We start from the raw sequence: 27,500 nt of genomic DNA on the forward strand, positions 1-27,500 counted from the left end.
AAACAGTCCTTCTGTATCCACTGTCTGTGTTTGGCTCCTCATCTTCAAAGGCTCAACACAAGATGTTGGTCACATCAACATAAAACACAGGATTTGCTGCAGATGTTGAAGTGTGTTCTCCATATGAGAGAAGCTGCTGATCGTGTTTGTATGTTAGCACCTGTAGGATCGATGAACAGCTCTGACTCAGTTCACTAACCAGGCTCAGGGGAATAACTGGGATATTTCCCCAACAGAGACGTCCTGCTGGGATCGTTTTCCTGCTCTACACTCTGGTGTTTCTGCTCAAAAAAACAACAAAATGAATTTCCATGAGCCTACAGATCGTGGACTTCTTTGAGAAACTTAAAGAAGACGCTTTTCTTTCCTTAGATTGAACTTAAACAAAGGATTTGAGGAGCAGAAAAGTTTTTAAAGAGAAATTAAACATATTAATAAATATTCTGTTTATTTTACGTTATTTAGGTGTTTAGGTTATTTTTCTGTTTTCTGTCACACGTCTGCTCTCGAGTCGTTATCAACAGTGTATCAATGCATTCCTGTGGGTGGAGACAGAAACACACACCCAAAAAGAGCTCAGAGCAAGAATAAAAGAGGAGGAGACAGGATCAGAGTGGGACAGTGGAGCTTGTTGTTGGTGTCTCTGTGTGAAGAAACTGTAAGTTTGCTTTGTTTCCACCTTTAACAGTTTGTTTGTTTCTGTGATGTTTGGACCTGATGTCCTCCATCACACCGACACTCTCTCTCCCCTCTGTTCCATATGTGACAGAGGGGAGAGAGTCTCTCACTCAGAGAACCAAGGTTACAATGTAACCACACGTTCCGCTCTTGTGTTTGAATCCTCATGATTATAGATTATTGATTGGCTGGAATCAAACAGTTTGAAGAACATTTATTCGTGTGGCAGTTTCAGCTGCTGCTCACAAATCTGATAACAGGAACAAGTTAGTTCCACGAGGAAGACGTTCGTCTGGGCGCGTTGGCCTCGTCGGTCATGTGACCGTGTTACTGTTCGGGCTCAAACTGATACGAGTGGTTTAGCAGGTGTGACAGGACGATGCTGCACAGCCTCATTGTTCAGGTGTGAGTCAGACTCTGAGTCTTTATACAGTCCTGTTTAACAACATGTTGTTCCTGTTGATGTGTCACAGAGATCAGCTGTGCTAAACTCTGCTGCGTGCAGCTACTAGTTTCTCTAGTTTGGTGATGGAAACGTCGATGAGACTGTTTCCATCACCAAACATCACGAGGAACACCTCTGAGTCTGATTCTGACTCTGTGCATAAAACCACAAATATCCCTTCATGTCTGTTCATCGGATTCTGTAATGTGAGAAACTTTGATGTCTGAATTTTGTTCTATCATTAAAGGATGTTGGCTGCTGTGTTTGCACATGCTCAGTGTGACAGGATGTTGGCTGCTCTATTTGCACATGCTCAGTGTGACAGGATGTTGGCTGCTCTATTTGCACATGCTCAGTGTGACAGGATGTTGGCTGCTGTGTTTGCACATGCTCAGTGTGACAGGATGTTGGCTGCTCTATTTGCACATGCTCAGTGTGACAGGATGTTGGCTGCTGTGTTTGCACATGCTCAGTGTGACAGGATGTTGGCTGCTCTATTTGCACATGCTCAGTGTGACAGGATGGTGGCTGCTGTGTTTGCACATGCTCAGTGTGACAGGATGGTGGCTGCTGTGCTTGCACATGCTCAGTGTGACAGGATGTTGGCTGCTCTATTTGCACATGCTCAGTGTGACAGGATGTTGGCTGCTGTGTTTGCACATGCTCAGTGTGACAGGATGGTGGCTGCTGTGCTTGCACATGCTCAGTTTGACAGGATGTTGGCTGCTCTATTTGCACATGCTCAGTGTGACAGGATGTTGGCTGCTGTGTTTGCACATGCTCAGTGTGACAGGATGTTGGCTGCTCTATTTGCACATGCTCAGTGTGACAGGATGTTGGCTGCTGTGTTTGCACATGCTCAGTGTGACAGGATGTTGGCTGCTCTATTTGCACATGCTCAGTGTGACAGGATGTTGGCTGCTCTGTTTGCACATGCTCAGTGTGACAGGATGTTGGCTGCTCTATTTGCACATGCTCAGTGTGACAGGATGGTGGCTGCTGTGTTTGCACATGCTCAGTGTGACAGGATGGTGGCTGCTGTGTTTGCACATGCTCAGTGTGACAGGATGGTGGCTGCTGTGCTTGCACATGCTCAGTTTGACAGGATGTTGGCTGCTCTATTTGCACATGCTCAGTTTGACAGGATGTTGGCTGCTCTATTTGCACATGCTCAGTGTGACAGGATGTTGGCTGCTCTATTTGCACATGCTCAGTGTGACAGGATGGTGGCTGCTGTGTTTGCACATGCTCAGTGTGACAGGATGTTGGCTGCTCTGTTTGCACATGCTCAGTGTGACAGGATGTTGGCTGCTGTGTTTGCACATGCTCAGTGTGACAGGTTGTTGGCTGCTGTGTTTGCACATGCTCAGTGTGACAGGTTGTTGGCTGCTGTGTTTGCACATGCTCAGTGTGACAGGATGTTGGCTGCTGTGAAAGCTGAATGCTCTGTGGTTAGAAGTGATGTCACACATTAGGATAACTGTGCTCGCTCTCTGTCAGAGTAACAGAGAGCGAGCAATTTGACCACATGACCCTCAGTACACAGCATGATGTGCGCTGTAAACAGGAAGTAGAGGAGCAGGACTGAGGTAAACCTCTGAGGGATCAAACTGAGACTGAGCTCCAGATGTTTCCACATGTTTCTGCTCTGCGTGTGTTTGATGATTATTTCAGGTATAGATGATGGAATATGGCCAGTCTGATGTGAGCCTGCTTCTCTGACAGCTCCTCACCTCTCTGTGCTGCCCCCTGCTGGCTCTGATCATTACTGACTGAGTCCTTGCTGCCACTTTATTAGGTACAGCTTGCTAACACAGGCTCAGACCTGCTTTGCCTTCAGAGCTGAGCCTTAAATCTTCATGGCTCAGATTCAGCGAAGTACTGGAAACATCCCTCAGAGTCATGTGATCAGTGACGTCTGCTTTCAGCACTGACAGATAGACAGGATATATAATAATAATAATCAAATGCTGATTTTTTTTCAGCCCTTTGTCTGAATGCTAATCCAGCTGTGTGTGTTTGTAATGACAGTAAATAAATGTCAGACTTACAGCTCCTGCTTTACTGCATTAAAGTGATCAGATGAGTTCAGCACTTTGACATGGATGGTAGTGAAAGCAGGAAATGACAAATGTAGCACAGCAGCAGCGTTTAACAGAAACTCTGGGATGAACATCATTCATAGAACAGCTTCCAGCTTCTTTTGCTCGGCTACAGTTTGGATGGATTTGCATTTAAAGATGCAACAAGACTAAAATGGTTAGGGTCAGGAGGTCAAAGGTCAGAGCTCCTGTGGGTCTGAGGGCGGCCTCACGCTGGAGAAGGATGAAGGCGTCTGACCTGAGCCAGTGTTTGACATGAACACATCAGCACTGCTGTCAGTGAGCCTAACGACAGCCGTTAGCATCATTTCAGTGTTTCAGTCATAAAAACACTTCCTGTCACTGTGGTGGTTACAGTGACATCATGCAGTTTGTGCTTTGACCTCCAGAGGGCGACAAATCAGCACAGACAGAGAGCTCCATTCAAACTTTGCTGCCATCAGGAATAATTCTTCAAATATAATCATCAGTGTTTGAGCAGCTATGATATCAGGGACAATCTAGACATGTGTGACAATACTGAACATGTCACATGACACACCTCAAACATCATGTGATCCACTCTCAGTCTGCACTTTCATTCATGACTTCAACAGGTTGAAATGAGCTTTGAAGAAACATCAGTGAAATAAATCTTTCATGGATTCATGTGAGCAGCAGATGAACTTTGTACCAACAACATCTTCAATAACAGAGTCTGAATGAAGCTCAGGTGTTGATGCTGCTCACTGATTGGACGCTTGGTTTCAGCTCTGCTCTCAGTCTTTACTGCACAGGTGAAGGTAGAAAGTGTGACTGGATCTATAGACTGGAAAAAGAGAAACATGCTGAACATTTGAAGCTTTGCAGCAGAAATGTTCATGTTACAAATTAGAGATGGACCGATCCGATATTACGTATCGGTATCGGTCTGATACTGACCTAAATTACTGGATCAGATATCGGAGAAAAATAAAAAATGTAATCCGATCCATTAAATATCACGAAAGCACCTCACAAAACTTGCAACACGCCGTAACTCACCTCAGAACGTTAGCACTCGGAGCAGTATGCATCACGTGATAGAGCGGCTGTGGCATGCGGGACCTGTCGGTGGTCTGGATAGCATGTGGAGCTTCGCTAGCAACCCGGCATTTCATCTCCGACAAAGTTATCCCGAGAGAAGTAAAGCAAGTGTGTAAGTCCATCTCTGAATGTTTGTAAAGCATTCCTGCGTTAAGCTTAACGAGCGACTGCCTCTCGCTCTCCGGCTGCTACTTCAATCGTGAAACTGCTTAAATCAGCTGATCGGCTTTTCTGTCGCGAGTCCGTCTCTCTTCTTTGTTTTTGGTCCACTTTGCACCAGAAAGAGGAAACCAGCGGCTGAACAACAGCAGAACGTTTAAGCTTGATCAGCTGTTGTTAGAATTTATTTAATATTACTTTCTACACCAGGATCTTTTTCTACGTAGCTGACGGCTGGTAACTGTGCAGGGGCGGATCTAGCAAAGTTTAGCCAGGGGGGCCGATAGGGCATGAACAGGGAAAAGGGGGCACAAAGACATACTTTTCTTTCTTATTCTCATTTAAAATGTCGAGCTTTTAATAAATAATTATCTGACACCCAAAGTTTTAATTTGATGTAAAATGAATAGAAGTCAATTACTGTATATAGTGACTATTAAGTCTAATATATATACCCTAGTAAGCTATAGTACTTTTTCCTTTGGGAAGGTACCATCTGTGCAGTCTGCAATTTTGTTGAAGAAAGATGTTGAATCTATTTAATATTTCTTGAAAAATAATTGATTTCTGTGCATTTTTTTTTCACACTGCATCAAATTAAGGTTGATTACGTCGATTAAGCATCATGAGGTGGAGCGTGAGGGGTGGTTCCCTATTTTTTATTTATTTATTTTTGTTGTTGCTGGGAGTTGGAACCCTATTAGTTAGGTTGCTTAATATTTACGCTAAGTACTCTTTAAAATACCAGAATAGGGAGGATGGTGTAGGTTTAAGTTTATTAGATTGATCAGTATTGCTGAACTATGAAATGTTTTTTTTGTATACAGGTATAACAGAATAGCTTTAGTGTAGTTGTTGTTTTAAACTTGAGTAGGAACTTATACAAAATGCAGCAAGATATTTTAAAAACAGTTTTGTTGATTAAAAAACACTATATCGGATTCATATCGGTATCGGCAGATATCCAAATTTATGATATCGGTATCGGACATAAAAAAGTGGTATCGTGCCATCTCTATTACAAATACAGCAGAGCTGATCTGGGATCAGTGTGTTCACACCTGCAGCTACAACAAGGTTTCATGTCTCCACACGTCAGCATGTGAACTTTACTCTGACTCAGTCTGAGCAGTCAGACGGCATATTTTTAAAGTTAACACATCAGCACACACAGAGCTGAGCCCCTCCCACCTGTGCTGAGTTTCAGGTGGAGCCCCGCCTCCTTCCAGGAAGCAGCTCACCTGTGTGTCCGTGTTTAGTGTCCAGGTGTGGAGTGGAGCTTGTTGTTGGTGTGAAGAAACTGTAAGTTTGCTTTGTTTCCTCCTTTAACAATTTGTCTTTAGGAACTTTACTGTTTGTTCAGCTCGTGTTTGATTTCTTCACACAACAAACTGTGTGTGTTTGTATTTCCGGTCTCTCCATTAAAGTACTGGTGTCAAGCCAGCCTCCAATTCGAGACTTGCAGTCAAGCCAGCCTCCAGTTTGTTTTACGTTCCCTGTGTATTCAAAGTATTACGGGAATGGATGTGGAAACCGGATTTCAAAATAAAAGCCAACTTCGAGTGAATTAACAGATATGTTAAGAACATAATAACATATAATTTAGGCTTTTTTTTTTTTTTACAAACTCTAATGTTAGATCTATATGACACAGCCTTGTACCCTAATTGTGCCCTGTCACTATCAAGGCCATCTTATTTTGGATTTCAAAGTAAAAGCCCTGTGAATCTTCATTTTTGAACTACTCTTTCAATGACTTAATAATGCTCTTAAAAGCAAAAGTCGTATTTCCAAATACTATTTGAACTTTATATCAACACTTTCCAACCACAGTCTTTTTACAGTGATACCATATCAATATCAAGTCAGTCTGATTTTGCCTTTCATAGTAATGGCCCTTTGAAATTGTCCATAATTGACTTAATCTTCTAACGATTCAAAATGCTCTAAAATGAAAAATTCTTGTTTCCACAGGGTAATTCCACCTTAGATCAACAGTATACAGCCCCACAGTGATACCATATCAATATCAAGTCATTCTGATTATGCCTTCCAAAATAAAAGCCTTTTTAAATTGTCCATAATTGACCTAACTTTCAGTGATTTCAAAATGTTTTAAAATGGAAATTTCCTGTTTCCACAGGGTAATTCCACTCCAGATCAACAGTATACAACCTCACGATGTTACCATATCAATATCAAGACATTCTGATATTGCTTTAAAAAATAAAAGCATGTTCAAACTGCCCATATCTGAGTTGCTCCTGGAACAATTTCAAAATGCTCTAAAATGGCACATTCCTGTTTCCACAGGGTAATTCCACCTTAGATCAACAGTATACAGCCCCACAGTGATACCATATCAATATCAAGTCATTCTGATTATGCCTTCCAAAATAAAAGCCTTTTTAAATTGTCCATAATTGACCTAACTTTCAGTGATTTCAAAATGCTCTAAAATGGAAAATTCCTGTTTCCACAGGATAATTCCACTTTAGATCAACAGTATACAGCCCCACAGTGATACCATATCAATATCAAGTCATTCTGATTATGCCTTCCAAAATAAATGCCCTTTCAAATTGAGCATATACGGCCTACTTTTTTGACGATTTCAAAATGTTCTTAAACAGAATTTTGCTGTTTCCACAGGATAATTTCACTTTAGTTCAACATTATACAACCTCACGATGTTACCATATCAATATCAAGTCATTCTGATTTTGCTTTCAAAAATAAAAGCATTTTCAAACTGCCCATATCTGACTTGATCCTGGAACAATTTCAAAATGCTCTAAAATGGAAAATTCCTGTTTCCACAGGGTAATTCCACCTTAGATCAACAGTATACAGCCCCACAGTGATACCATATCAATATCAAGTCATTCTGATTATGCCTTCCAAAATAAATGCCCTTTCAAATTGAGCATATATACGACCTACTTTTTTAACGATTTCAAAATGCTCTAAAAGTGAAAATTGCTGTTTCCACAGGATAATTTCACTTTAGGTCAACAGTATACAACCTCACGATGTTACCACATCAATATCAAGTCATTCTGATTTTGCTTTCAAAAATAAAAGCATTTTCCAAATGCCCATATCTGACTTGATCCTGGAACAATTTCAAAATGCTCTAAAATGGAAAATTCCTGTTTCCACAGGGTAATTCCACCTTAGATCACCAGTATACAGCCCCACAGTGATACCATATCAATATCAAGTCATTCTGATTTTGCTCTCAAAAATAAAAGCCTTTTCAAATTGTCCATAATTGACCTAACTTTCAGTGATTTCAAAATGCTCTAAAATGGAAATTTCCTGTTTCCACAGGGTAATTCCACTTTAGATCAACAGTATACAGCCCCACAGTGATACCATATCAATGTCAAGTCATTCTGATTTTGCCTTCCAAAGTAAAAGCCTTTTCAAATTGTCCACAATTGACCTAACTTTCAGTGATTTCAAAATGCTCTAAAATGGAAATTTCGTGTTTCCACAGGATAATTCTACTCCAGATCAACAGTATACAGCCCCACAGTGATACCATATTAATATCAAGTCATTCTGATTTTGCCTTCCAAAATAAAAGACTTTTCAAATTGCCAAGATACGACCTACTCTTTTAAAGATTTCAAAATGCTCTAAAAGTGAAAATTGCTGTTTCCACAGGATAATTTCACTTTAGGTCAACAGTATACAACCTCACGATGTTACCATATCAATTTCAAGTAATTCTGATTATGCCTTCCAAAATAATGGCCTGTTGAAAATGCCCATAATTTACCTAACTTTCAGTGATTTCAGAATGCTCTAAAAAGGAAGATTTCAGTTTCCACAGGGTAATTCCACTTTAGATCAACAGTATACAACCTCACGATGTTACCATGTCAATTTCAAGTCAGTCTGATTTTGCTTTTCAAAATAAAAGCTTTTTCAATTTGCCCATATATGACTTACTCTTGGAGCGAATTCAAAATGCTCTAAGATGGAAAATTGCTGTTTCCACAGCATAATTCCACTTTAGATCAATAGTATCCAACCCCACAGTGATACCATATCAATATCAAATCAGTCTGATGTTGCCTTCCAAAATAAAAGACTTTTCAAATTGCCGATATACGACCTACTCTTTTAAAGAATTCAGAACGCTCAAAAAATGAAACTTGCTCTTTCCACAGGATGAATCCATGTTAGATCAAAAGTGTACATCCACACCATGGTACTACTTCAATTTCAAGTCATTCTGATTTTGCCTTCCAACATAATGGCCTGTTGAAAATGCCAATAACTTACCTAACTTTCAGTGATTTCGGAATGCTCTAAAAAGGAAATTTTCTGTTTCCACAGAATAATTTCACTTTAAATCAACAGTATACAACCCCACAGAGATACGATGTTAAGATCAAGTCACTCTGATTTTGCCTTCCAAAATAAAAGTATTTTCAAATTGCCCGTAGACGACCTACTCGTTTAACGATTTCAAAATGCTCTTAAATTGAAAGATGCTGTTTCCACAGGATAATTCCACTTTAGATCAACAGTATCCAACCCGACAGTAAAACCATGTAAATTTCATGTTGGTCTGATTTCGCCTTTCAAATTAAAAGATGTCATTCTAAATAAAGAAATTACAAAACAGCTTGCAAACCAACCATGACATCTTTCCACAGACTTAAAATATAAACGTACTATCAATTACAACCTAGTGGCAATTTCAGCTTCCTTTTACATCATCTTTATGATTCAATTCTGTCATAATCAATTGAGTCTGATTTTGCTTTTCAAAATGAAAACCCAATATGTGTTGAAACAGCAATTTTCATTTTTAAAACATTCTGAAATAATTGAAAGAGTATATCACATATGGACAAATTCGACGGGCCATTAATTTGAAAGGCGAAATCAGACCAACATGAAATTTACATGGTTTTACTGTCGGGTTGGATACTGTTGATCTAAAGTGGAATTACCCTGTGGAAACTGAAATCTTCCTTTTTAGAGCATTCTGAAATCACTGAAAGTTAGGTAAATTATGGGCATTTTCAACAGGCCATTATTTTGGAAGGCATAATCAGAATGACTTGAAATTGATATGGTAACATCGTGAGGTTGTATACTGTTGATCTAAAGTGGAATTACCCTGTGGAAACTGAAATCTTCCTTTTTAGAGCATTCTGAAATCACTGAAAGTTAGGTAAATTATGGGCATTTTCAACAGGCCATTATTTTGGAAGGCATAATCAGAATTACTTGAAATTGATATGGTAACATCGTGAGGTTGTATACTGTTGACCTAAAGTGAAATTATCCTGTGGAAACACGCAATTTTCACTTTTAGAGCATTTTGAAATCTTTAAAAGAGTAGGTCGTATCTTGGCAATTTGAAAAGTCTTTTATTTTGGAAGGCAAAATCAGAATGACTTGATATTAATATGGTATCACTGTGGGGCTGTATACTGTTGATCTGGAGTAGAATTATCCTGTGGAAACACGAAATTTCATTTTTAGAGCATTTTGAAATCACTGAAAGTTAGGTCAATTGTGGACAATTTGAAAAGGCTTTTACTTTGGAAGGCAAAATCAGAATGACTTGATATTAATATGGTATCACTGTGGGGCTGTATACTGTTGATCTAAAGTGGAATTACCCTGTGGAAACAGGAATTTTCCATTTTAGAGCATTTTGAAATCACTGAAAGTTAGGTCAATTGTGGACAATTTGAAAAGGCTTTTACTTTGGAAGGCAAAATCAGAATGACTTGACATTGATATGGTATCACTGTGGGGCTGTATACTGTTGATCTAAAGTGGAATTACCCTGTGGAAACAGGAATTTTCCATTTTAGAGCATTTTGAAATCACTGAAAGTTAGGTCAATTATGGACAATTTGAAAAGGCTTTTATTTTTGAGAGCAAAATCAGAATGACTTGATATTGATATGGTATCACTGTGGGGCTGTATACTGTTGATCTAAGGTGGAATTACCCTGTGGAAACAGGAATTTTCCATTTTAGAGCATTTTGAAATTGTTCCAGGATCAAGCCAGATATGGGCATTTGGAAAATGCTTTTATTTTTGAAAGCAAAATCAGAATGACTTGATATTGATGTGGCAACATCGTGAGGTTGTATACTGTTGACCTAAAGTGAAATTATCCTGTGGAAACAGCAATTTTCACTTTTAGAGCATTTTGAAATCTTTAAAAGAGTAGGTCGTATCTTGGCAATTTGAAAAGTCTTTTATTTTGGAAGGCATAATCAGAATGACTTGATATTGATATGGTAACATCGTGAGGTTGTATACTGTTGACCTAAAGTGGAATTATCCTGTGGAAACAGCAAAATTCTTTTTAAGAACATTTTGAAATCGTTAAAAAAGTAGGTCGTATATATGCTCAATTTGAAAGGGCATTTATTTTGGAAGGCATAATCAGAATGACTTGATATTGATATGGTATCACTGTGGGGCTGTATACTGTTGATCTAAGGTGGAATTACCCTGTGGAAACAGGAATTTTCCATTTTAGAGCATTTTGAAATTGTTCCAGGATCAAGTCAGATATGGGCAGTTTGAAAATGCTTTTATTTTTGAAAGCAAAATCAGAATGACTTGATATTGATATGGTAACATCGTGAGGTTGTATAATGTTGAACTAAAGTGAAATTATCCTGTGGAAACAGCAAAATTCTGTTTAAGAACATTTTGAAATCGTCAAAAAAGTAGGCCGTATATGCTCAATTTGAAAGGGCATTTATTTTGGAAGGCATAATCAGAATGACTTGATATTGATATGGTATCACTGTGGGGCTGTATACTGTTGATCTAAAGTGGAATTATCCTGTGGAAACAGGAAATTTCCATTTTAGAGCATTTTGAAATAACTGAAAGTTAGGTCAATTATGGACAATTTAAAAAGGCTTTTATTTTGGAAGGCATAATCAGAATGACTTGATATTGATATGGTATCACTGTGGGGCTGTATACTGTTGATCTAAGGTGGAATTACCCTGTGGAAACAGGAATTTTCCTTTTTAGAGCATTTTGAAATCACTGAAAGTTAGGTCAATTATGGACAATTTGAAAAGGCTTTTATTTTTGAGAGCAAAATCAGAATGACTTGATATTGATATGGTATCACTGTGGGGCTGTATACTGTTGATCTAAAGTGGAATTACCCTGTGGAAACAGGAATGTGCCATTTTAGAGCATTTTGAAATTGTTCCAGGAGCAACTCAGATATGGGCAGTTTGAAAATGCTTTTATTTTTTAAAGCAATATCAGAATGTCTTGATATTGATATGGTAACATCGTGAGGTTGTATACTGTTGATCTGGAGTGGAATTACCCTGTGGAAACAGGAAATTTCCATTTTAAAACATTTTGAAATCACTGAAAGTTAGGTCAATTATGGACAATTTAAAAAGGCTTTTATTTTGGAAGGCATAATCAGAATGACTTGATATTGATATGGTATCACTGTGGGGCTGTATACTGTTGATCTAAGGTGGAATTACCCTGTGGAAACAAGAATTTTTCATTTTAGAGCATTTTGAATCGTTAGAAGATTAAGTCAATTATGGACAATTTCAAAGGGCCATTACTATGAAAGGCAAAATCAGACTGACTTGATATTGATATGGTATCACTGTAAAAAGACTGTGGTTGGAAAGTGTTGATATAAAGTTCAAATAGTATTTGGAAATACGACTTTTGCTTTTAAGAGCATTATTAAGTCATTGAAAGAGTAGTTCAAAAATGAAGATTCACAGGGCTTTTACTTTGAAATCCAAAATAAGATGGCCTTGATAGTGACAGGGCACAATTAGGGTACAAGGCTGTGTCATATAGATCTAACATTAGAGTTTGTAAAAAAAAAAAAAAGCCTAAATTATATGTTATTATGTTCTTAACATATCTGTTAATTCACTCGAAGTTGGCTTTTATTTTGAAATCCGGTTTCCACATCCATTCCCGTAATACTTTGAATACACAGGGAACGTAAAACAAACTGGAGGCTGGCTTGACTGCAAGTCTCGAATTGGAGGCTGGCTTGACACCAGTATTAAAGTCAGTGTGTAATGTTTCCTGGCTAACATCAGCTGTGTGCAGCTTAGTTCAGCACAAATCTGCCGCTCCATAGTTCACGGTAACGGACTCACAGCTGGACCAACGAGGCCGAGTGTGTCCGCCACTCTGAGCTACGTTCGTGTTTGTGTACTTGTAGTTTGTACTTTGAGTTCACTCAGAGCCCACAGAGGACGCAGCGTACGTGATGACGTCACAGCCCTTTACCTCCTTTACTGTCACTGTGATTAATATTTACACACGAGACACCTGCAGAGCTCTGACGCTAAGCTAGCACACAGCATGCTAACACTAAGCTAACACTAAGCTAACGCTAAGCTAACGCTAAGCTAACACTAAACTAACACTAAGAGTTCTTACAGACACGAGTTAAAAAGCTGCTTTTAGTGTGTGATCAGAGTCCAGGACTGAGAGCAGCAGCAGAGCTGATGGATGATGAATTACTGGATGGAAGAAGCTTCTCATTAGCAGTGAATCAGTGTGTGTGCAGTTCTCTGCAAACTCAGCAGCAAGAATTAGTGTGAAGCTTTAACTCTGCTGATCCTCTTTGAATCCTGGATCAGCTGAAACGTTTAAAATGTTGTTCACACGTGTTGGACTGACTGAAGCTTCCAGTCACAGTGAATCAGTGTGTGTCAGTGAATGCATCGTGTGTGCTTCAGGCTCCATCTAGTGGACTGATAGCAGAGCAGCTGATGGCAGCTTCCTCTGCCTCACACTGCTGTCTGACTGCATCCAGCTGACACTGAGATGAAGCAGGAAAGAAGCAGCTGATATTTGGACAGCACACATGATGAAAGGAGGATTTCAGCTGATGTGCACATGAATGATTTGTGTTTCCTCTGCAGGTAGAAAGTGTGTGTGAGCTGAATTGAGCAGCATGGATCAGTGTGAGGACAGAGAGGAGGGAGTCCCTCCCTCTAAAAGCACTCTGTGTGGGGAACATGAGAGCCAGACCAAAGCTCAGAGGTGAGATGACCATCTCTAACTGTCCATGACTCTTCTCCATGTCACAGCTCAGCACTCACATCACTGCTGCATCATTATTCACAGGAACCAGCCTGGACCTCCACCCAGCTCTGTGTCCTTACAGAGTGACGCGTCTAAAGATCGTCTCATTCATTTTAAATCCCAGCCTGTGTCTGCTGCAGAGAGGTGAGCTGTTAGCAACATGAACTCTTTGATTAAACTGCTTGATGTTGTTGGATATAAACTACAAACACGTCGTTCCCTCAGTCCCATTTAAACTGTCTTTTAAAACAAGCCTTTGGTTTCTAAACAACTGAAAACCCACTTCAGCAAACAGGAAGTGATCAGAGCGTCCGTCCACTTCCTGTCAGGCCCTGCAAACATTTCATATTGAAGAAAAGTAGCTGACATCTCACATTTTTACTCCACCACATTCAACCATTTTGACATTTTACAGCATGAAACTCTTGTCACATGACTCCTGTTATGTTATAGAGTCATGTGACCACCAGGGAGGGATTTGTATGGATGAAACACATTCAAATCAATCTGATTCATCAATGGAAACATTTTTGGTGTAAATGCAGCAACACTGAAAACGCTGAAGATAAAAACACAACAGATGAAATATGAACAAATCGAGGCTTTGAATACACGTGTGTGTGTTTGAGACACAGAGATAAATGGATTGTGTGTCTGTCCTATTGCTGCATGAGGGTTTTATTGTAGATTTTGTGCGTGTACACTTTTGACCACGAAGGTGTTGAAAGGGCGTAAAACAGTTGGAGGCACCAGAGTGAACACTAGTGCTGTCAGTAGATTAAAACATGACTAATTAATGACACAATCTTCTGTCATTAATCCTGATTAATCACAATTACTTGATCAATAGCTGCAGTTACATTTTTCCAACTTTATATTTAAGCCTGTAACAGACGTTTACACCATATAATGAAGTCAATGCAGAATAAACACAAAGAATGTTAAACGCTTCAATTCAAAGAGACTTTGAATAGTTTTCAGTCTTTAACTCAGCTTCTCTGCTGTAAATACAACTTTGTAACAAACATATATACTAAAAGCTAAGTGTGCACTAATATATAATAATATATAATCTATATTACTGCTGTTAATGAAAATGTTTAATCAGACTCATCACAGGGTTACTGTGGATTAATTTGGATTAATCACCATTTAACATCATTTTTAATGTAAACGAATCAAAGTTCATTTCATGAGCAAACAGACTCGAGAGAAAAGGGCAAATTTACACACTTAACATGTTTATTGAACATGTAAACATTGATAAACCTCCTGAATGAGCCGACCCCCCCAGGGACAGTCCTGCATGCTAATGATGGGCTCTGCTCTGTACCTGCAGGATTCTGTCAGCCACAAACTCCTCAGCTGATCCTGAATCTGAGCCCATCTGTCAAACAATCATTTTCTTCACAGGTCTGTGGAGGTGGCACTGATCCTGCAGCAGTCTAACACTCTCTGTCACTCTTCTTCAAGTCTTTGACACGAGGAACCAAAACTATGTCATTAACAACACTAACAGGTCTGCAGTTTGTCCACTTGGCAGTTGTGTCATCAGTGCTTTGCATTGTTGTGATATTTTAAGCTGGAAGTGCTTCGGTGAAAAGAAAATTCCTTCTGTCACGATGTGCAGAATCCTTCATGTTGGTCGGCTGGTCCGTCTTGTTATTTTTTTAATGCTCAAACTTTCCATCGGGAGGTCAGTGTGTGTTTGTCATCTTCCATATTGAGCTGATTGGTTCAGCTGCCGTCACTAACAGATGTGCTGCATATCTGCACGTGTGCAAAGGTAACTCTACTCGGACAAACTGCTCGAAGTGCGTTGATAGAAACATTTCAGGGATTTTGAGTCGTTCTGCATCCAGATGTGTCGTGTTAAAGGTTTTTATCATGTTAATCATGATAACAGATGAACCCCTAACCCTACATGTTAATTTTGACAGCACTGCTAAATCCTTTTTAATGTTCTTCTGTCAGATCATTGATTAGACTCGACTCCAAATACGAGACTCGGAAAACTCAAATGAAAACTCAAATCAAAGCAATGAGAAAAGGACTTCTTGTGTTAGAATGAAAACATATGGAAGTGGTCAGGTTTCAAACACTCGATGAATCTACTGCACAGTTACATTCAGGGACCTTTGGCCTCCTGAGAGCATTAGTTGATGGTTCATCACAGTTTTCTCAAAGTTTCCTCTGAGCTTCTGCAGCATCATCACTTCCATCACTGACGAAAGAAAGTTCATAGAAAACAGAAAATATATCTTCAGAATCTGAGAGTCTAAAACTTGACAGACTTGATTCAGATGAAGTTATTTGAGCAGAAACTCCTGGATCTTTATCCTGTGTTGATCTAATCCTTCATGGTTCCTCCACAGAGTGGAGCAGCAGAGCTCAGAGGTTCCCAGTGGTCAGTCTGCCCAGCAGCATCAAACACAGCTGGACTCCATATTTATGGTCTGTACATGTACAACAACTACTGTTACATCTGTTCTGTTCACAGTCATCTCCATGCTGCTCTTTGTAGACCAGTGGATCGTCAGTGTGTCCAACATGGATCTGATGTTTGGCTCCATGATTTCAGTCTGATTGGCTCATTCATAAATATTCTGTTCCAGCTGCTGGAGGACAACATCATCACTTTTGTGAAGAACGAGCTGAAGAAGATCCAGAAGGTTCTAAGTCCAGATTACCCAGAATGCTTAGAGAGTCAGAGGAGCAGCAGCAGAGAGGCGTTTGTGAAGATCACAGTGGACTTCCTGAGGAGAATGAAGCAGGAGGAGCTGGCTGACCGTCTGCAGAGCAGTAAGAGGATTTATCTAAAGATTTAAGCTGCTGGATAAATGAACATTTTCCAGAGATGGAAGATGGAGCAACATGTTTTAAAGATTAGTTCTTTTTGGAATTGAGTGTTTATTTTTCTTCTCATTCAGAACTTCAAGCTCCAGTTTGTCATCGTAACCTTAAATCCACCCTGAAGAAGAAGTTCCAGTGTGTGTTTGAGGGCATCGCTAAAGCAGGAAACCCAACCCTCCTGAATCAGATCTACACAGAGCTCTACATCACAGAGGGAGGGACTGCAGAGGTCAATGATGAACATGAGGTCAGACAGATTGAAACAGCATCCAGGAAACCAGACAGACCAGAAACAACCATCAGACAAGAAGACATCTTTAAAGCCTCACCTGGAAGAGATGAACCAATCAGAACAGTGCTGACAAAGGGAGTGGCTGGCATTGGGAAAACAGTCTTAACACAGAAATACAGCCTGGACTGGGCTGAAGACAAAGCCAACCAGGACATCCAGTTCATATTTCCATTCACTTTCAGAGAGCTGAATGTGCTGAAAGAGGAAAAGTTCAGCTTGGTGGGACTTGTTCATCACTTCTTTACTGAAACCAAAGAAGCAGGAATCTGCAGCTTTGAAGACTTCCAGGTTGTGTTCATCTTTGATGGTCTGGATGAGTGTCGACTTCCTCTGGACTTCCACAAAACTACAATCCTAACTGACCCTAGAAAGTCCACCTCAATGGATGTGCTGCTGATAAACCTCATCAGGGGGAAACTGCTTCCCTCTGCTCGCCTCTGGATAACCACACGACCTGCAGCAGCCAATCAGATCCCTCCTGTCTGTGTTGGCATGGTGACAGAGGTCAGAGGCTTCACTGACCCACAGAAGGAGGAGTACTTCAGGAAGAGATTCAGAGATGAGGAGCAGGCCAGCAGCATCATCTCCCACATCAAGACATCACGAAGCCTCCACATCATGTGTCACATCCCAGTCTTCTGCTGGATCACTGCTACAGTTCTGGAGGATGTGCTGGAAACCAGAGAGGGAGGACAGCTGCCCAACACCCTGACTGAGATGTACATCCACTTCCTGGTGGTTCAGGCCAAAGTGAAGAAGGTCAAGTATGATGGAGGAGCTGAGACAGATCCACACTGGAGTCCTGAGAGCAAGAAGATGATGGAGTCTCTGGGAAAACTGGCTTTTGATCAGCTGCAGAAAGGAAACCTGATCTTCTATGAATCAGACCTGACAGAGTGTGGCATCGATATCAGAGCAGCCTCAGTGTACTCAGGAGTGTTCACACAGATCTTTAAAGAGGAGAGAGGACTGTACCAGGACAAGGTGTTCTGCTTCATCCATCTGAGTGTTCAGGAGTTTCTGGCTGCTCTTCATGTCCATCGGACCTTCATCAACTCTGGACTCAATCTCCTGGAACAACAACAAACAATCTCTACGTGGTCTAAACTATTTAACAAACTAAAACTTCAATCTCTCCACCAGAGTGCTGTGAACAAGGCCCTACAGAGTCCAAATGGACACCTGGACTTGTTCCTCCGCTTCCTCCTGGGTCTTTCACTGCAGACCAATCAGAGTCTCCTACGAGGTCTGCTGACACAGACAGGAAGTAGCTCACAGACCAATCAGGAAACAGTCCAGTACATCAAGGAGAAGCTCAGTGAGAATCTGTCTGCAGAGAAAAGCATCAATCTGATCCACTGTCTGAATGAACTGAATGATCGTTCTCTAGTGGAGGAGATCCAACAGTCCCTGAGATCAGGAAGTCTCTCCACAGGTGAACTGTCTCCTGCTCAGTGGTCAGCTCTGGTCTTCATCTTACTGTCATCAGAAGAAGATCTGGATGTGTTTGACCTGAAGAAATACTCTGCTTCAGAGGAGGCTCTTCTGAGGCTGCTGCCAGTGGTCAAAGCCTCCAACAAAGCTCTGTAAGTACATATGTGATCATAGCTTTAGCTTTTAAATGTTTATTCTAGTTAACACAGATCAGGTGGAACAACTCAAATAAAATATCAAAAATATTAAGTGGTCATCGGTACTCAGTTTGTTCAATACTGAATACAATGGAGCACAAATTGTCCACGTTTCTGAAATATTTCTGGGTGTAACTGTCACCAAAGTGCAATTTAGACCTGGCCTGTGGTTGTTATCTAAGTGATAATCATCAATTCTACTAAAACAAATACAAAATAAAGAAATTTGACACATTCTGTTGATATCAAAAGCACACTGAACAATTCAGTGTTGTTTTACTGCTGTTCTCTCTTCACTTCTTCTCCTCTGATTCTCTCCACATGTTGCTCTGCATCAGTGCTCAGTTTCCTGACAAAACAAGATGAAATATTGCTAAATATAATAGTATCTCATTACGCTTCAGCATAAGTGTTTTATTTTTGTAATTGTTTATCTGTTATTTTTCAGACTGAGTCACTGTGACCTGTCAGAGAGAAGCTGTGAAGCTCTGGCCTCAGGTCTCAGCTCTCAGACCTCTAATCTGAGACAGCTGGACCTGAGTAACATCAACCTGAAGGATTCAGGCGTGAAGCTTCTGTCTGAAGGACTGAAGAGTCCACGCTGTACACTGGAAACTCTCAGGTGAGATCAAGCATTTTTCTTTCATCAACTGACAGAATTAGCAGATTAATAATAAGGCAGTCCTCTAATAAGAGGAGAAGTGGAGGTGTTTTGAAGGGCAACATACTCTTATGTTAACAAGACAAGAAGTAGTTCCTGGGAACTGCTTCCTTTGTTATTGTCTAAGTAGAAACATGATGGTGAAACAGTGATGAGTTTGCAGAGGTGGATCCACAGCACACAACACAACAATGCTGTTGCGTGCTGAAAGCAGACTTCTCACAGATTCTGAGGCTGCAGGTTTCATCACTGTCCAACCAAAATTCACTGAACCAGCAGTAAATGAACGTCCAAAACGACGCTTCATGTTTAAAAAACAGATGATCAGGGGGATTTGTGTTTACATCTTTTTTGTGTGATCTGTTCACCTGCTGTTTCAGCTGTTTGGTGGTTGTTGAGATGGTTTTGTGAACTTTTAGCTGAGATTCTGACGTTTCTGTAGATACCACACATGTCTAATTACTTTGTACAGCATGAATGGCCATAACGAGGTTTTTAACAGTAAGAAAAGTTGTAAAACTTCAGAAAATATAGTTAAAAGTCCAAAACCTTCTACGACTGGTGGCTTGTGGTAAGGAGCAGATCAAACGAGTAAAGAATTACGTTATAATTATAAATGGCTTCAACAGCACATTCAGGTCTGTGAGACTCATTCAGACACTGAGCCGTGGCTCTGTGCTACATGCACATATTTCTGCATCTCTGCCATTCAGACAAACTTTATATATAGTTTATTTTATGTAGGATTCAATACTGAACTGTACATTTAGTCTTTTTAAAGGCAGCAAGTTTTATTCAGTGTTTTCATGAAAGCCTTATTTTTATCCATTTACTGCTATTAGGAAGAACACGTGAGGTTTAAGACCTGGACCAGTTTGAAACCTTTTGTCCTCCACAGTGGAAAATGGGTGGAAATAAAAATGGGTCTCACTTTAGCCAGCTCCTAATTTTATCAGTTCTGCTCTCAGCGTCTCCTGTATATCTCCTGTATAAATGTTGCACTCAGCTTTGTGGTCTCCAATATCACTGAAATGCAGCCAGATGCTGCTCATTTTGCCTTTTCACTCTTTCCTGACACGCTTGCATTTCAGTACAGCTCCCATTTCTCTGTGTACTGGTCTCTACCACTACCCTTGCTGTCTATGGGACATGTCCTCTTTCACATAATGGTATGATCCCAGTCTGTCTCTTAAAGTGTTTGGCCACATGGTTTGCTCATCAGTAGTGCATTGTGTACTTATTTTAATAGTACTGCAGTATGAGAAGTGCAACATTCAGTGTGCAGAAACAGATCAGGTGCTTTCTAACAGCAGTGTTCCCTTTAACACAGCAGCAGTTCAAATATTTCTGTCAGTCTGAGCTGAAACATGAATCTAATCAAATATCAAATCAAAGTTCTTTGCCTCTGCCAGGACGTTAACATTTGATCTAGTTTTTTACAAAGTTCCCTCAGCGTCCAGAGCCACCAACATACCTTTGATCAACACCAAGTGAACATTTATAAATGTGTGTTTCCAGAACAGGAAGCAGCAGAACTATTGTTCTGTTATCAGGCAGCAGCACAAACGCTCATCAGCTCATTTACTGTGCAGGACTTTGAGTGTGTGAAGTGTGTGTTTGTGCTGGATTTCCTTTGGAGAATCTCAGTCAGAAACCAGACAAAGAAAAACTCTTTCAACAGTCCAGGTTGAGTTGACAACATGAACTGCATTTATCTTCCTCTGACTGACATGTTCTTCCTCCTCTGCACCGAGCCAGCTGCTGAGACTCACAAGCTCATTGACATTTTCTGATGATAAAGAAACTCTCTTCTTCTGCACAATATGAGCAGCAACAGAGAAGAAGCTTTCACAGGTACAGATGTTGCAGCTGTGGCCAAGTACATGTGCTGCATGTTGGAGCAGCACTCTAATGGACAGGCCTCTGTACTGATGGTGGGCTCTGCTCTGTATCCACCACACTGTTCTCAGCTGAGTCTTCCTCCTGTTCACAATCACACTCTGATCAAGCATGTTCACGTTGTAACGCCGTGGCTTTCGTAGTCTCTCCTTTTTCTACAGCTCATGTGTTCTTCTTGTGATGCTGCGTCTTGAGGCTCATACATGCCGTCATTTGTTGATCCTAAGAACGTTCCTCAGACCGACTTCTTCAACAACAGATAACTTTAGTTGTATCAACACTGCCTCCTGGAACAGTTTAAAATGAACATGTCAAAGATCTGTACCTGTCTCCATGTTTCTGTCCCCGCCCCTTTCTTTCTGTCCTGGGTCATGTGAGCGCTGCAGTAGTATTAGGCCCACCCTCAATGCTCCCATTGGCTGAGATGCATAATGACGCCCATTTCAAGCCAGCACTGATCAACATCCCTCCTGTGACCCATGGCTGTTATATTCAGAGCCAGTGAGCACTTTCACAATAATCATGATTTTAAAAACTGTGATTAAAATAATTGCTGACGTTAATCAGTTAATGAGTTAACGAGATAATAACAGGTTAAGTTGCCCTAATAATTAGACTTTGATGACAAACTGATGTGATCTCCATGTTTCCTTTGTTGGACTGTGGGCGAGTGTCAGAACTGAATGTACTGAGTAACATGTAGAGTTTAAACATGTGTCAGTTCCAGTTTTAGAGCTCTAAAGTGCAGCTATCATGTTAGGAATATGTTAGGAATAGACAGGAACACTGAGCACACTGAGGTCAAATCTTTATTTTACCACTCGCTGCATTCTTGATGTTCATGAATTCAGCAGCTTCATGATTGTCTGCAGCATTAATCTCATATTTCCATTAAAGTGTTGAATTTGACTGTTTGATGTTCTTTATGATCTCTGGCACCAGTTCATCTGTAGGCTGAGCTCAGTCCATCCATTTAGTGAAATGATGTTTAAAGGTCTCCTTGTTCTGTGAGCGTGCACAGATCCTGAAGCAGAAAGCCTGGGTTACAGAGAAATGATCATCATTGTGATGATGCTCACCATCTCTGACTGGGATTTGAGGTTTTGTCAAAGCAGCAAAGAAAGCCTGGCTATGTTGGACTGGGTGTGGCAGCAGCTCCCAGTTTGAGTTCAGGAGACAGACACCCTCTCTACTTTGAAGATCAGCTTCAAACTTTTTCCTTTTTGATAAAGCTTATAGTTCGAGCTGGATCAGGTGACCCTGAACCATCCCTTAGTTATGCTGCTATAGGCTCAGGCTGTTGGTGGACTTCCCATGATGCTCTGCTCTCTTCTCCCCTCTTTTCACTCCTGATGCTTTTATATGTCACTACTGCGTGTCCTTAACTTTTGTCTCTCTGTTTTGTTCTTGTCTCTCTGAGCTCATCTCTTCTCTTTCCCCTCACCCTGCAACCAGTCATGGTAGATGCTCCTCCTGGAGCCTGTTTTCACTGGGAGGATCTTTGTGTCAAAGGGAGTTCTTCTTCCCACCATCACCAAGTGCTGCTCACAGTCGATTGTCTGATGTTTGGGGCTTTCTCTCTAATATTGGAGGCTGTTACCTTACACTGTTAAACAGCTTCAGATGACTGTTGTTGTCTGTTGGGTATTGTCACTTATAAATAAAGTTACATTGAATGGATGTATGGATGGATAGATGTTATTGTGACAAAGAGAAAACGGTTGTTGACAGATGGATTGTTGTTTTGTGTGTCTGCAGTCTGTCAGGCTGTCTGATCACAGAGGAATGCTGTACTTCTCTGGCCTCAGCTCTGAGCTCCAACCCCTCCCATCTGAGAGAGCTGGACCTGAGCTACAATCATCCAGGTCCCTCAGGAATGAAGCTGCTGTCGGCTGGACTGAAGGATCCAGGCTGGAGACTGGACACTCTCAGGTATGGAGAGAAAATCTGATAGAGGAGGAAGAGCTGGAAACATTTCCCGTGTCTTTCACTCACTTCCTGTTTGTTTCCTGCAGATGAGACATGAACAATCACACATGCAGGAATATTTTCAGGGACAGACACACTAGTCTAGCTGGATAGTTCATGGATATTTATGTAGGGGTCTCCAAGGAGTCTGTTTGCAGGAACATTTAGGTCACAGGTGTACCTGATATAGATACCAGTGTACCTAATAAAGTGTCAGCTAACATTTGGAAATGGAAGCTTAAATAATGACAAACTGTACATTCACAGCTGAAGTCACAATAAATTTGTTCTGAAGTGCACATTTTTCTGTTATTGTTCTCAAAACAACAGAATGAGAATGAAATATTGATTCTAACAGGGCCCATAAACAGCATTAGCTTAGTAGCATTAGCTTATCAGAGTTTCCATCATGGTCACACAAATCCTTAGCAGAGAAAAGTGGCCTACTTAGCAATAGCTGCTCAAGTTGTATAAAGAAGGGGAAAACAGTATTAGCATTAGCTGCTAATGGCAGCTTACTTAGCATAAACTCTTCACATCTTTATAATGCAAGGGAAAGGAGTCACTCATGGAAGCCTATTTAGCATTAACGTCTCACATCATTATAACACAAGGGAAAAGGGTATTAGCGTTAGCTACTAATGCTTATTCACCTCAAATTAGCTTTAGCTGCTAATGGTAGCCTACTTAGCATTAACTCCTCACTAATATAATGCTAATTCACATCAAATTAGCATTAGCTGCTCATATTGTTATAAGGAAAGAGAAAACGGTATTAGCATTAGCTACTAATAATTATTCAGCCCTAATTAGAATAAGCCTCTAAACGCAGCCTACTTAGCATTAACTCCTCACATCGTTGTTACCCAACGGAAAAGAGTATTAGTATTAGCTACTATCATTTTTAATAAGTAAGAGAAAACAGTGTTAGCATTATTGAATAATGCTAATTCACACTAAATTAGAATTAGCTATTTACAAGAGCGTACTTAGAATTAGCCGCTCACATTGTTAAAAAGTAAGGGAAAACAGTATTAGTATTAGCACATAATGCTAATTCACGTCAAAGTAGCATTAGTTAATAATGGCAGCCTACTTAGCATTAACTGCTCACTAATATAATGCTAATTCACATCAAATTAGAATTAGCTGCTCACATTGTTAAAAGGGAAGGGAAAACAATATTAGCATTAGCTGCTAATAATTATTCACCTAATTAGAGTTAGCCCCTAATGGAAGCCTAGTTAGCATTAACTCCTGACATAGTTATAATGCAGGGGAAAAGGGTTACCATTATCAGATAATGCTAATTTACATCAAATTAACAATTGTTAATAATGGTAGACTTCGTATCATTAGCTGCTGTCATTCTTACAAAGCAAAGGAAAACAATATGAGCATTAGCTGCTAATGCTTTTTCATCTAAAATTAGCATTAGCCACTAATGGCAGCCTACTTAGCATTAACTCCTCACTAATATAATGCTAATTCACGTCAAATTAGCATTAGCTGCTAGCATCAGCCTACCTAGCACTAGTTGTTCACATTGTTAAAAGGGAAGAGAAAACGATATTAGCATTAGCTACTAATAATTATTCACCCCTAATTAGAATTAGCCGCTAATGGCAGTATACTTAGCATTAACTCCTCACATTGTTATAATGTAAGGGAAAAGAACTAGCATTATCTAATAATGTTGACCGTGGCCCACTGGAAAAGTTCAGAACTAAAGATTTAGGAGTGTTTCTCGATAGCTCTTTCTCATTTGAGAAACAAATGAATTCTGTTATTAAAACCAGCTGTAAGGTTTATATTGTTGATTGATGCTTAGAAATATTTACTCATATATGCTTAGAGTTTTATAATCGATTGCATAATGATAGAGGTTTGATCCTTATTAGTCTGTAAAGACTCTGTGTGCCTTCCAGAGTGCTCTGGCATGCACACAGCACTTGGGGCCATGAGAGAGGTCGTACCCTCTCTTACTGATTTATGGTGTAGGACAGAGGTCTCAAACTCAATTTAGCTGGGGGCCGCTGCAGGCAGAGTCTGGGTGAGGCTGGGCCGCATTAGGTTTTCCACAAGAAAGGCATGGTTAAAAAATTCCAATCCTCTCAAATCTCTTTATTTTTATTTTTTAACACAAAATATGAAAAATAAATAAACAAATTAAGAATTAATAAGAAAATAAATCAATCTGTAATACATAAATAAAATAATAATAAGATGCTTTTAGTCAGTGAACTTGTGTGTTTCTTTCAGTCTTCTATATCTGCTGTATTTAGATTGAAATGTCTGTATTAACAGTTCTATAACCTTCTTCTGAACATGAATGGAACACTGTAGAAAATGAACTGTTCTTCTGAACATGGCTTCTCTTGCCTACTCCTTGCTGCTAGAGACCTGGCAGCGTTTCCTCTCGCATAGCCGAGCCAGATTTGGCCTGAGGGAGGAAGCAGTTGCGACCCTCAGTATGTCTTGAAGATGATCATCCTTAAGTCTGGACCTGTACTTGGACTTATTGAAGTTCAAAGTGGAGAAGAGCTTTTGGCACAAGTATGTGCTACCAAAAAGGCACATGGTCCGCTTGAACATTCGGGAAAGCCGAGGGAAACTAGGGCTCAAGTCTCTCAAAAATTGTCCAAGCTTGTCTGCTTTTCCACTCACCTCCCTGAACTTTGCTTTGAGTTCAGAGTTGCACTGCAGCTCAATGAGCTCCATTTGAAGCACAGAAGGGGCATCTTGCACATCAAAGGAGAAGGGGTCCGCAAAAATGTGAAAGGTGGCTCTGTGTGTCTTGAAGTCAGCAAATCTGTGATCAAATTCTTCCTGTAGCATCAAAATGACATCAACATACTCGTCAGCACTGAATGGTGTGCCTGCATCCACGAGTGCTTTGCATGCTGGGAAATGGCAAAGGTTTGTCTGAGAGAGCTGAGCTTTCCAGAGCGCCAGTTTTGTGGAGAATGCTCTCACGTTGTCATAGGCAGCACTGACAAGTTGCCCCTGGCCTTGTAACGTCTTGTTCAGTACATTAAGCTCATGTGTCATATCAACAAGAAAAGCTGAGTCCATGAGCCATTTGGGATCAGTTAGCACAGGAACACTAACTCCATCCTTCTCCATGAAGGCTTCACTTCTGCTCTCAACTCAAAAAGTCTCTTTAATACATATTTCCCCTGCTGAGCCAACGTACCTCAGTGAAGTCGAGCACATCCCCATATTCTGACTCCATTTCCTCTAAAAAAGCTCAGAACCTTCGGTGCTTTAAGCCCCTGGATCTGATTTGGTTGATGCATTTCACAACAATAGACATCACATTGTCAAACTTCAGGCATTTGCTGCAAAGGACCTGCTGATGGATGATGCAGTGCAGAGCAATGGCCTCCTCCACGCCTTCCTCTTCCAGTTTGTTTTGTGCCACCAGTCCATTTTTCCTCCCTGTCATTGATGGCGCTCCATCTGTTGTTATTCCAACAAACCTCTTCCATGGCAAACCAACATTCTCAATGGCATCACACAGCTTGTAAATATCTGCTGAGCGGTGGTCTGGCCATGCATTGGAATTACTGTGAGCAGCTCCTCCATCACTTCAAAACTGTCATCAACACCACGGACATACATTGGGAGCTGGGCAGTGTCGGTGATGTCTGTGGTCTCATCAAGAGCGACTGAGTATACACTGAAACATTTGGCTTTCTCACACAGTTGGTCATAAATGTCACTTGACAGGTCAGAAATGCGATCTGCTGCGGTGTTGGCAGAAAGGCTGATGTTGCTAAACTGACCTTTCTTTCCCGGACAGACTATATTTGCAGCCTGCAATATGCACTTTTAGACAAATGCACCTTCTGTGAATGGCTTCCCTGCTTTAGCAATCATCTCACTAACCACGTGGCTCCGACTGCTGCATTATTCTCTTTGGTTGCTTTCTTGGAGAAATCTTGCTGCCTCAGTAGATCTGTTTTAAGACTGGCAACCCGGTTCGCTCTCTCGTCTCCCTGGTATTCTGCATCCAGCTCAGCATGTCTAGTTGTGTAATGACGTTTCAAATTGTATTCCTTGTGCAGCGCAACTTTCTCTGTGCAAATAAGACAGGTCGGGGTGCCCCTGTGCTCAACAAAGAAATATTGCATTTCCCACTTTTCCTGAAATTGTCGGTGCTCATCACCAACCTTTCTCTTCACCGCAGGCTTTGAAAAAGACATGTTTGGGGCTATGTGACATTTATAATTCTACTTGGTGTCACTGTCGCATTGAAGTTTCAATCAAGCGTTTAGCCGACGGACGGGGAACGTCTCAACGCGTAGAGAACGTCATTTCTGCTTCTTTTTCTTGCAACCGTAGCACGGCGATCGGCAGATAAAAAGCCGGTAGCAGTCTCCTTTGTTTTTACGCTCGATGTTCATGTCTTTCATGACGACACGAACACCGTGGCGTTTGCAGATGGTAGAAAGTGCAGGGATAGCGAGCGCAAAAAAGGCGACTGCTCACGGCGCCGGGCTGTTGTTACAGGAGAAAGAAGCGGAAATGACACCGTGACATATAACAAATAACATCAGCTGTTTCTGATGTTAGTTGTTTTGACTGCTTTTACATTATATTGAAATATATGTAATGTTCATGTTTGCTGCAATGCAAACGCAG

The 27,500-nt window shown here is 40.6% G+C and overlaps 2 protein-coding genes across 2 annotated transcripts in view; both read left to right on the top strand.

Moving 5' to 3' along the window:
• LOC146679769 (NACHT, LRR and PYD domains-containing protein 3-like) overlaps positions 1 to 27,500 on the top strand; it is a 37,077-nt gene that overhangs the window by 4,960 nt on the left and 4,617 nt on the right. Inside the window, exons 4-6 of the mRNA XM_085450364.1 lie at positions 17,197 to 18,280; positions 20,818 to 20,920; positions 22,648 to 22,817. Coding sequence (XP_085306490.1) covers positions 17,197 to 18,280; positions 20,818 to 20,920; positions 22,648 to 22,817 — 1,357 coding nt within the window. The remainder of the gene's footprint in view (positions 1 to 17,196; positions 18,281 to 20,817; positions 20,921 to 22,647; positions 22,818 to 27,500) is intronic.
• LOC146679770 (protein NLRC3-like) overlaps positions 5,673 to 27,500 on the top strand; it is a 182,663-nt gene continuing 160,835 nt past the window's right edge. The window contains exon 1 of the mRNA XM_085450134.1: positions 5,673 to 5,751. The gene's annotated coding sequence lies outside the window, so the exon portion shown is untranslated. The remainder of the gene's footprint in view (positions 5,752 to 27,500) is intronic.

This window comes from Copadichromis virginalis, unplaced genomic scaffold (assembly GCF_057382275.1).
Source record: "Copadichromis virginalis isolate Kocher_CV1m ecotype Utaka unplaced genomic scaffold, C_Virginalis_male_GT1.1 unmapped_scaffold_1, whole genome shotgun sequence".
Classification (NCBI taxonomy): Eukaryota; Metazoa; Chordata; class Actinopteri; order Cichliformes; family Cichlidae; genus Copadichromis; species Copadichromis virginalis.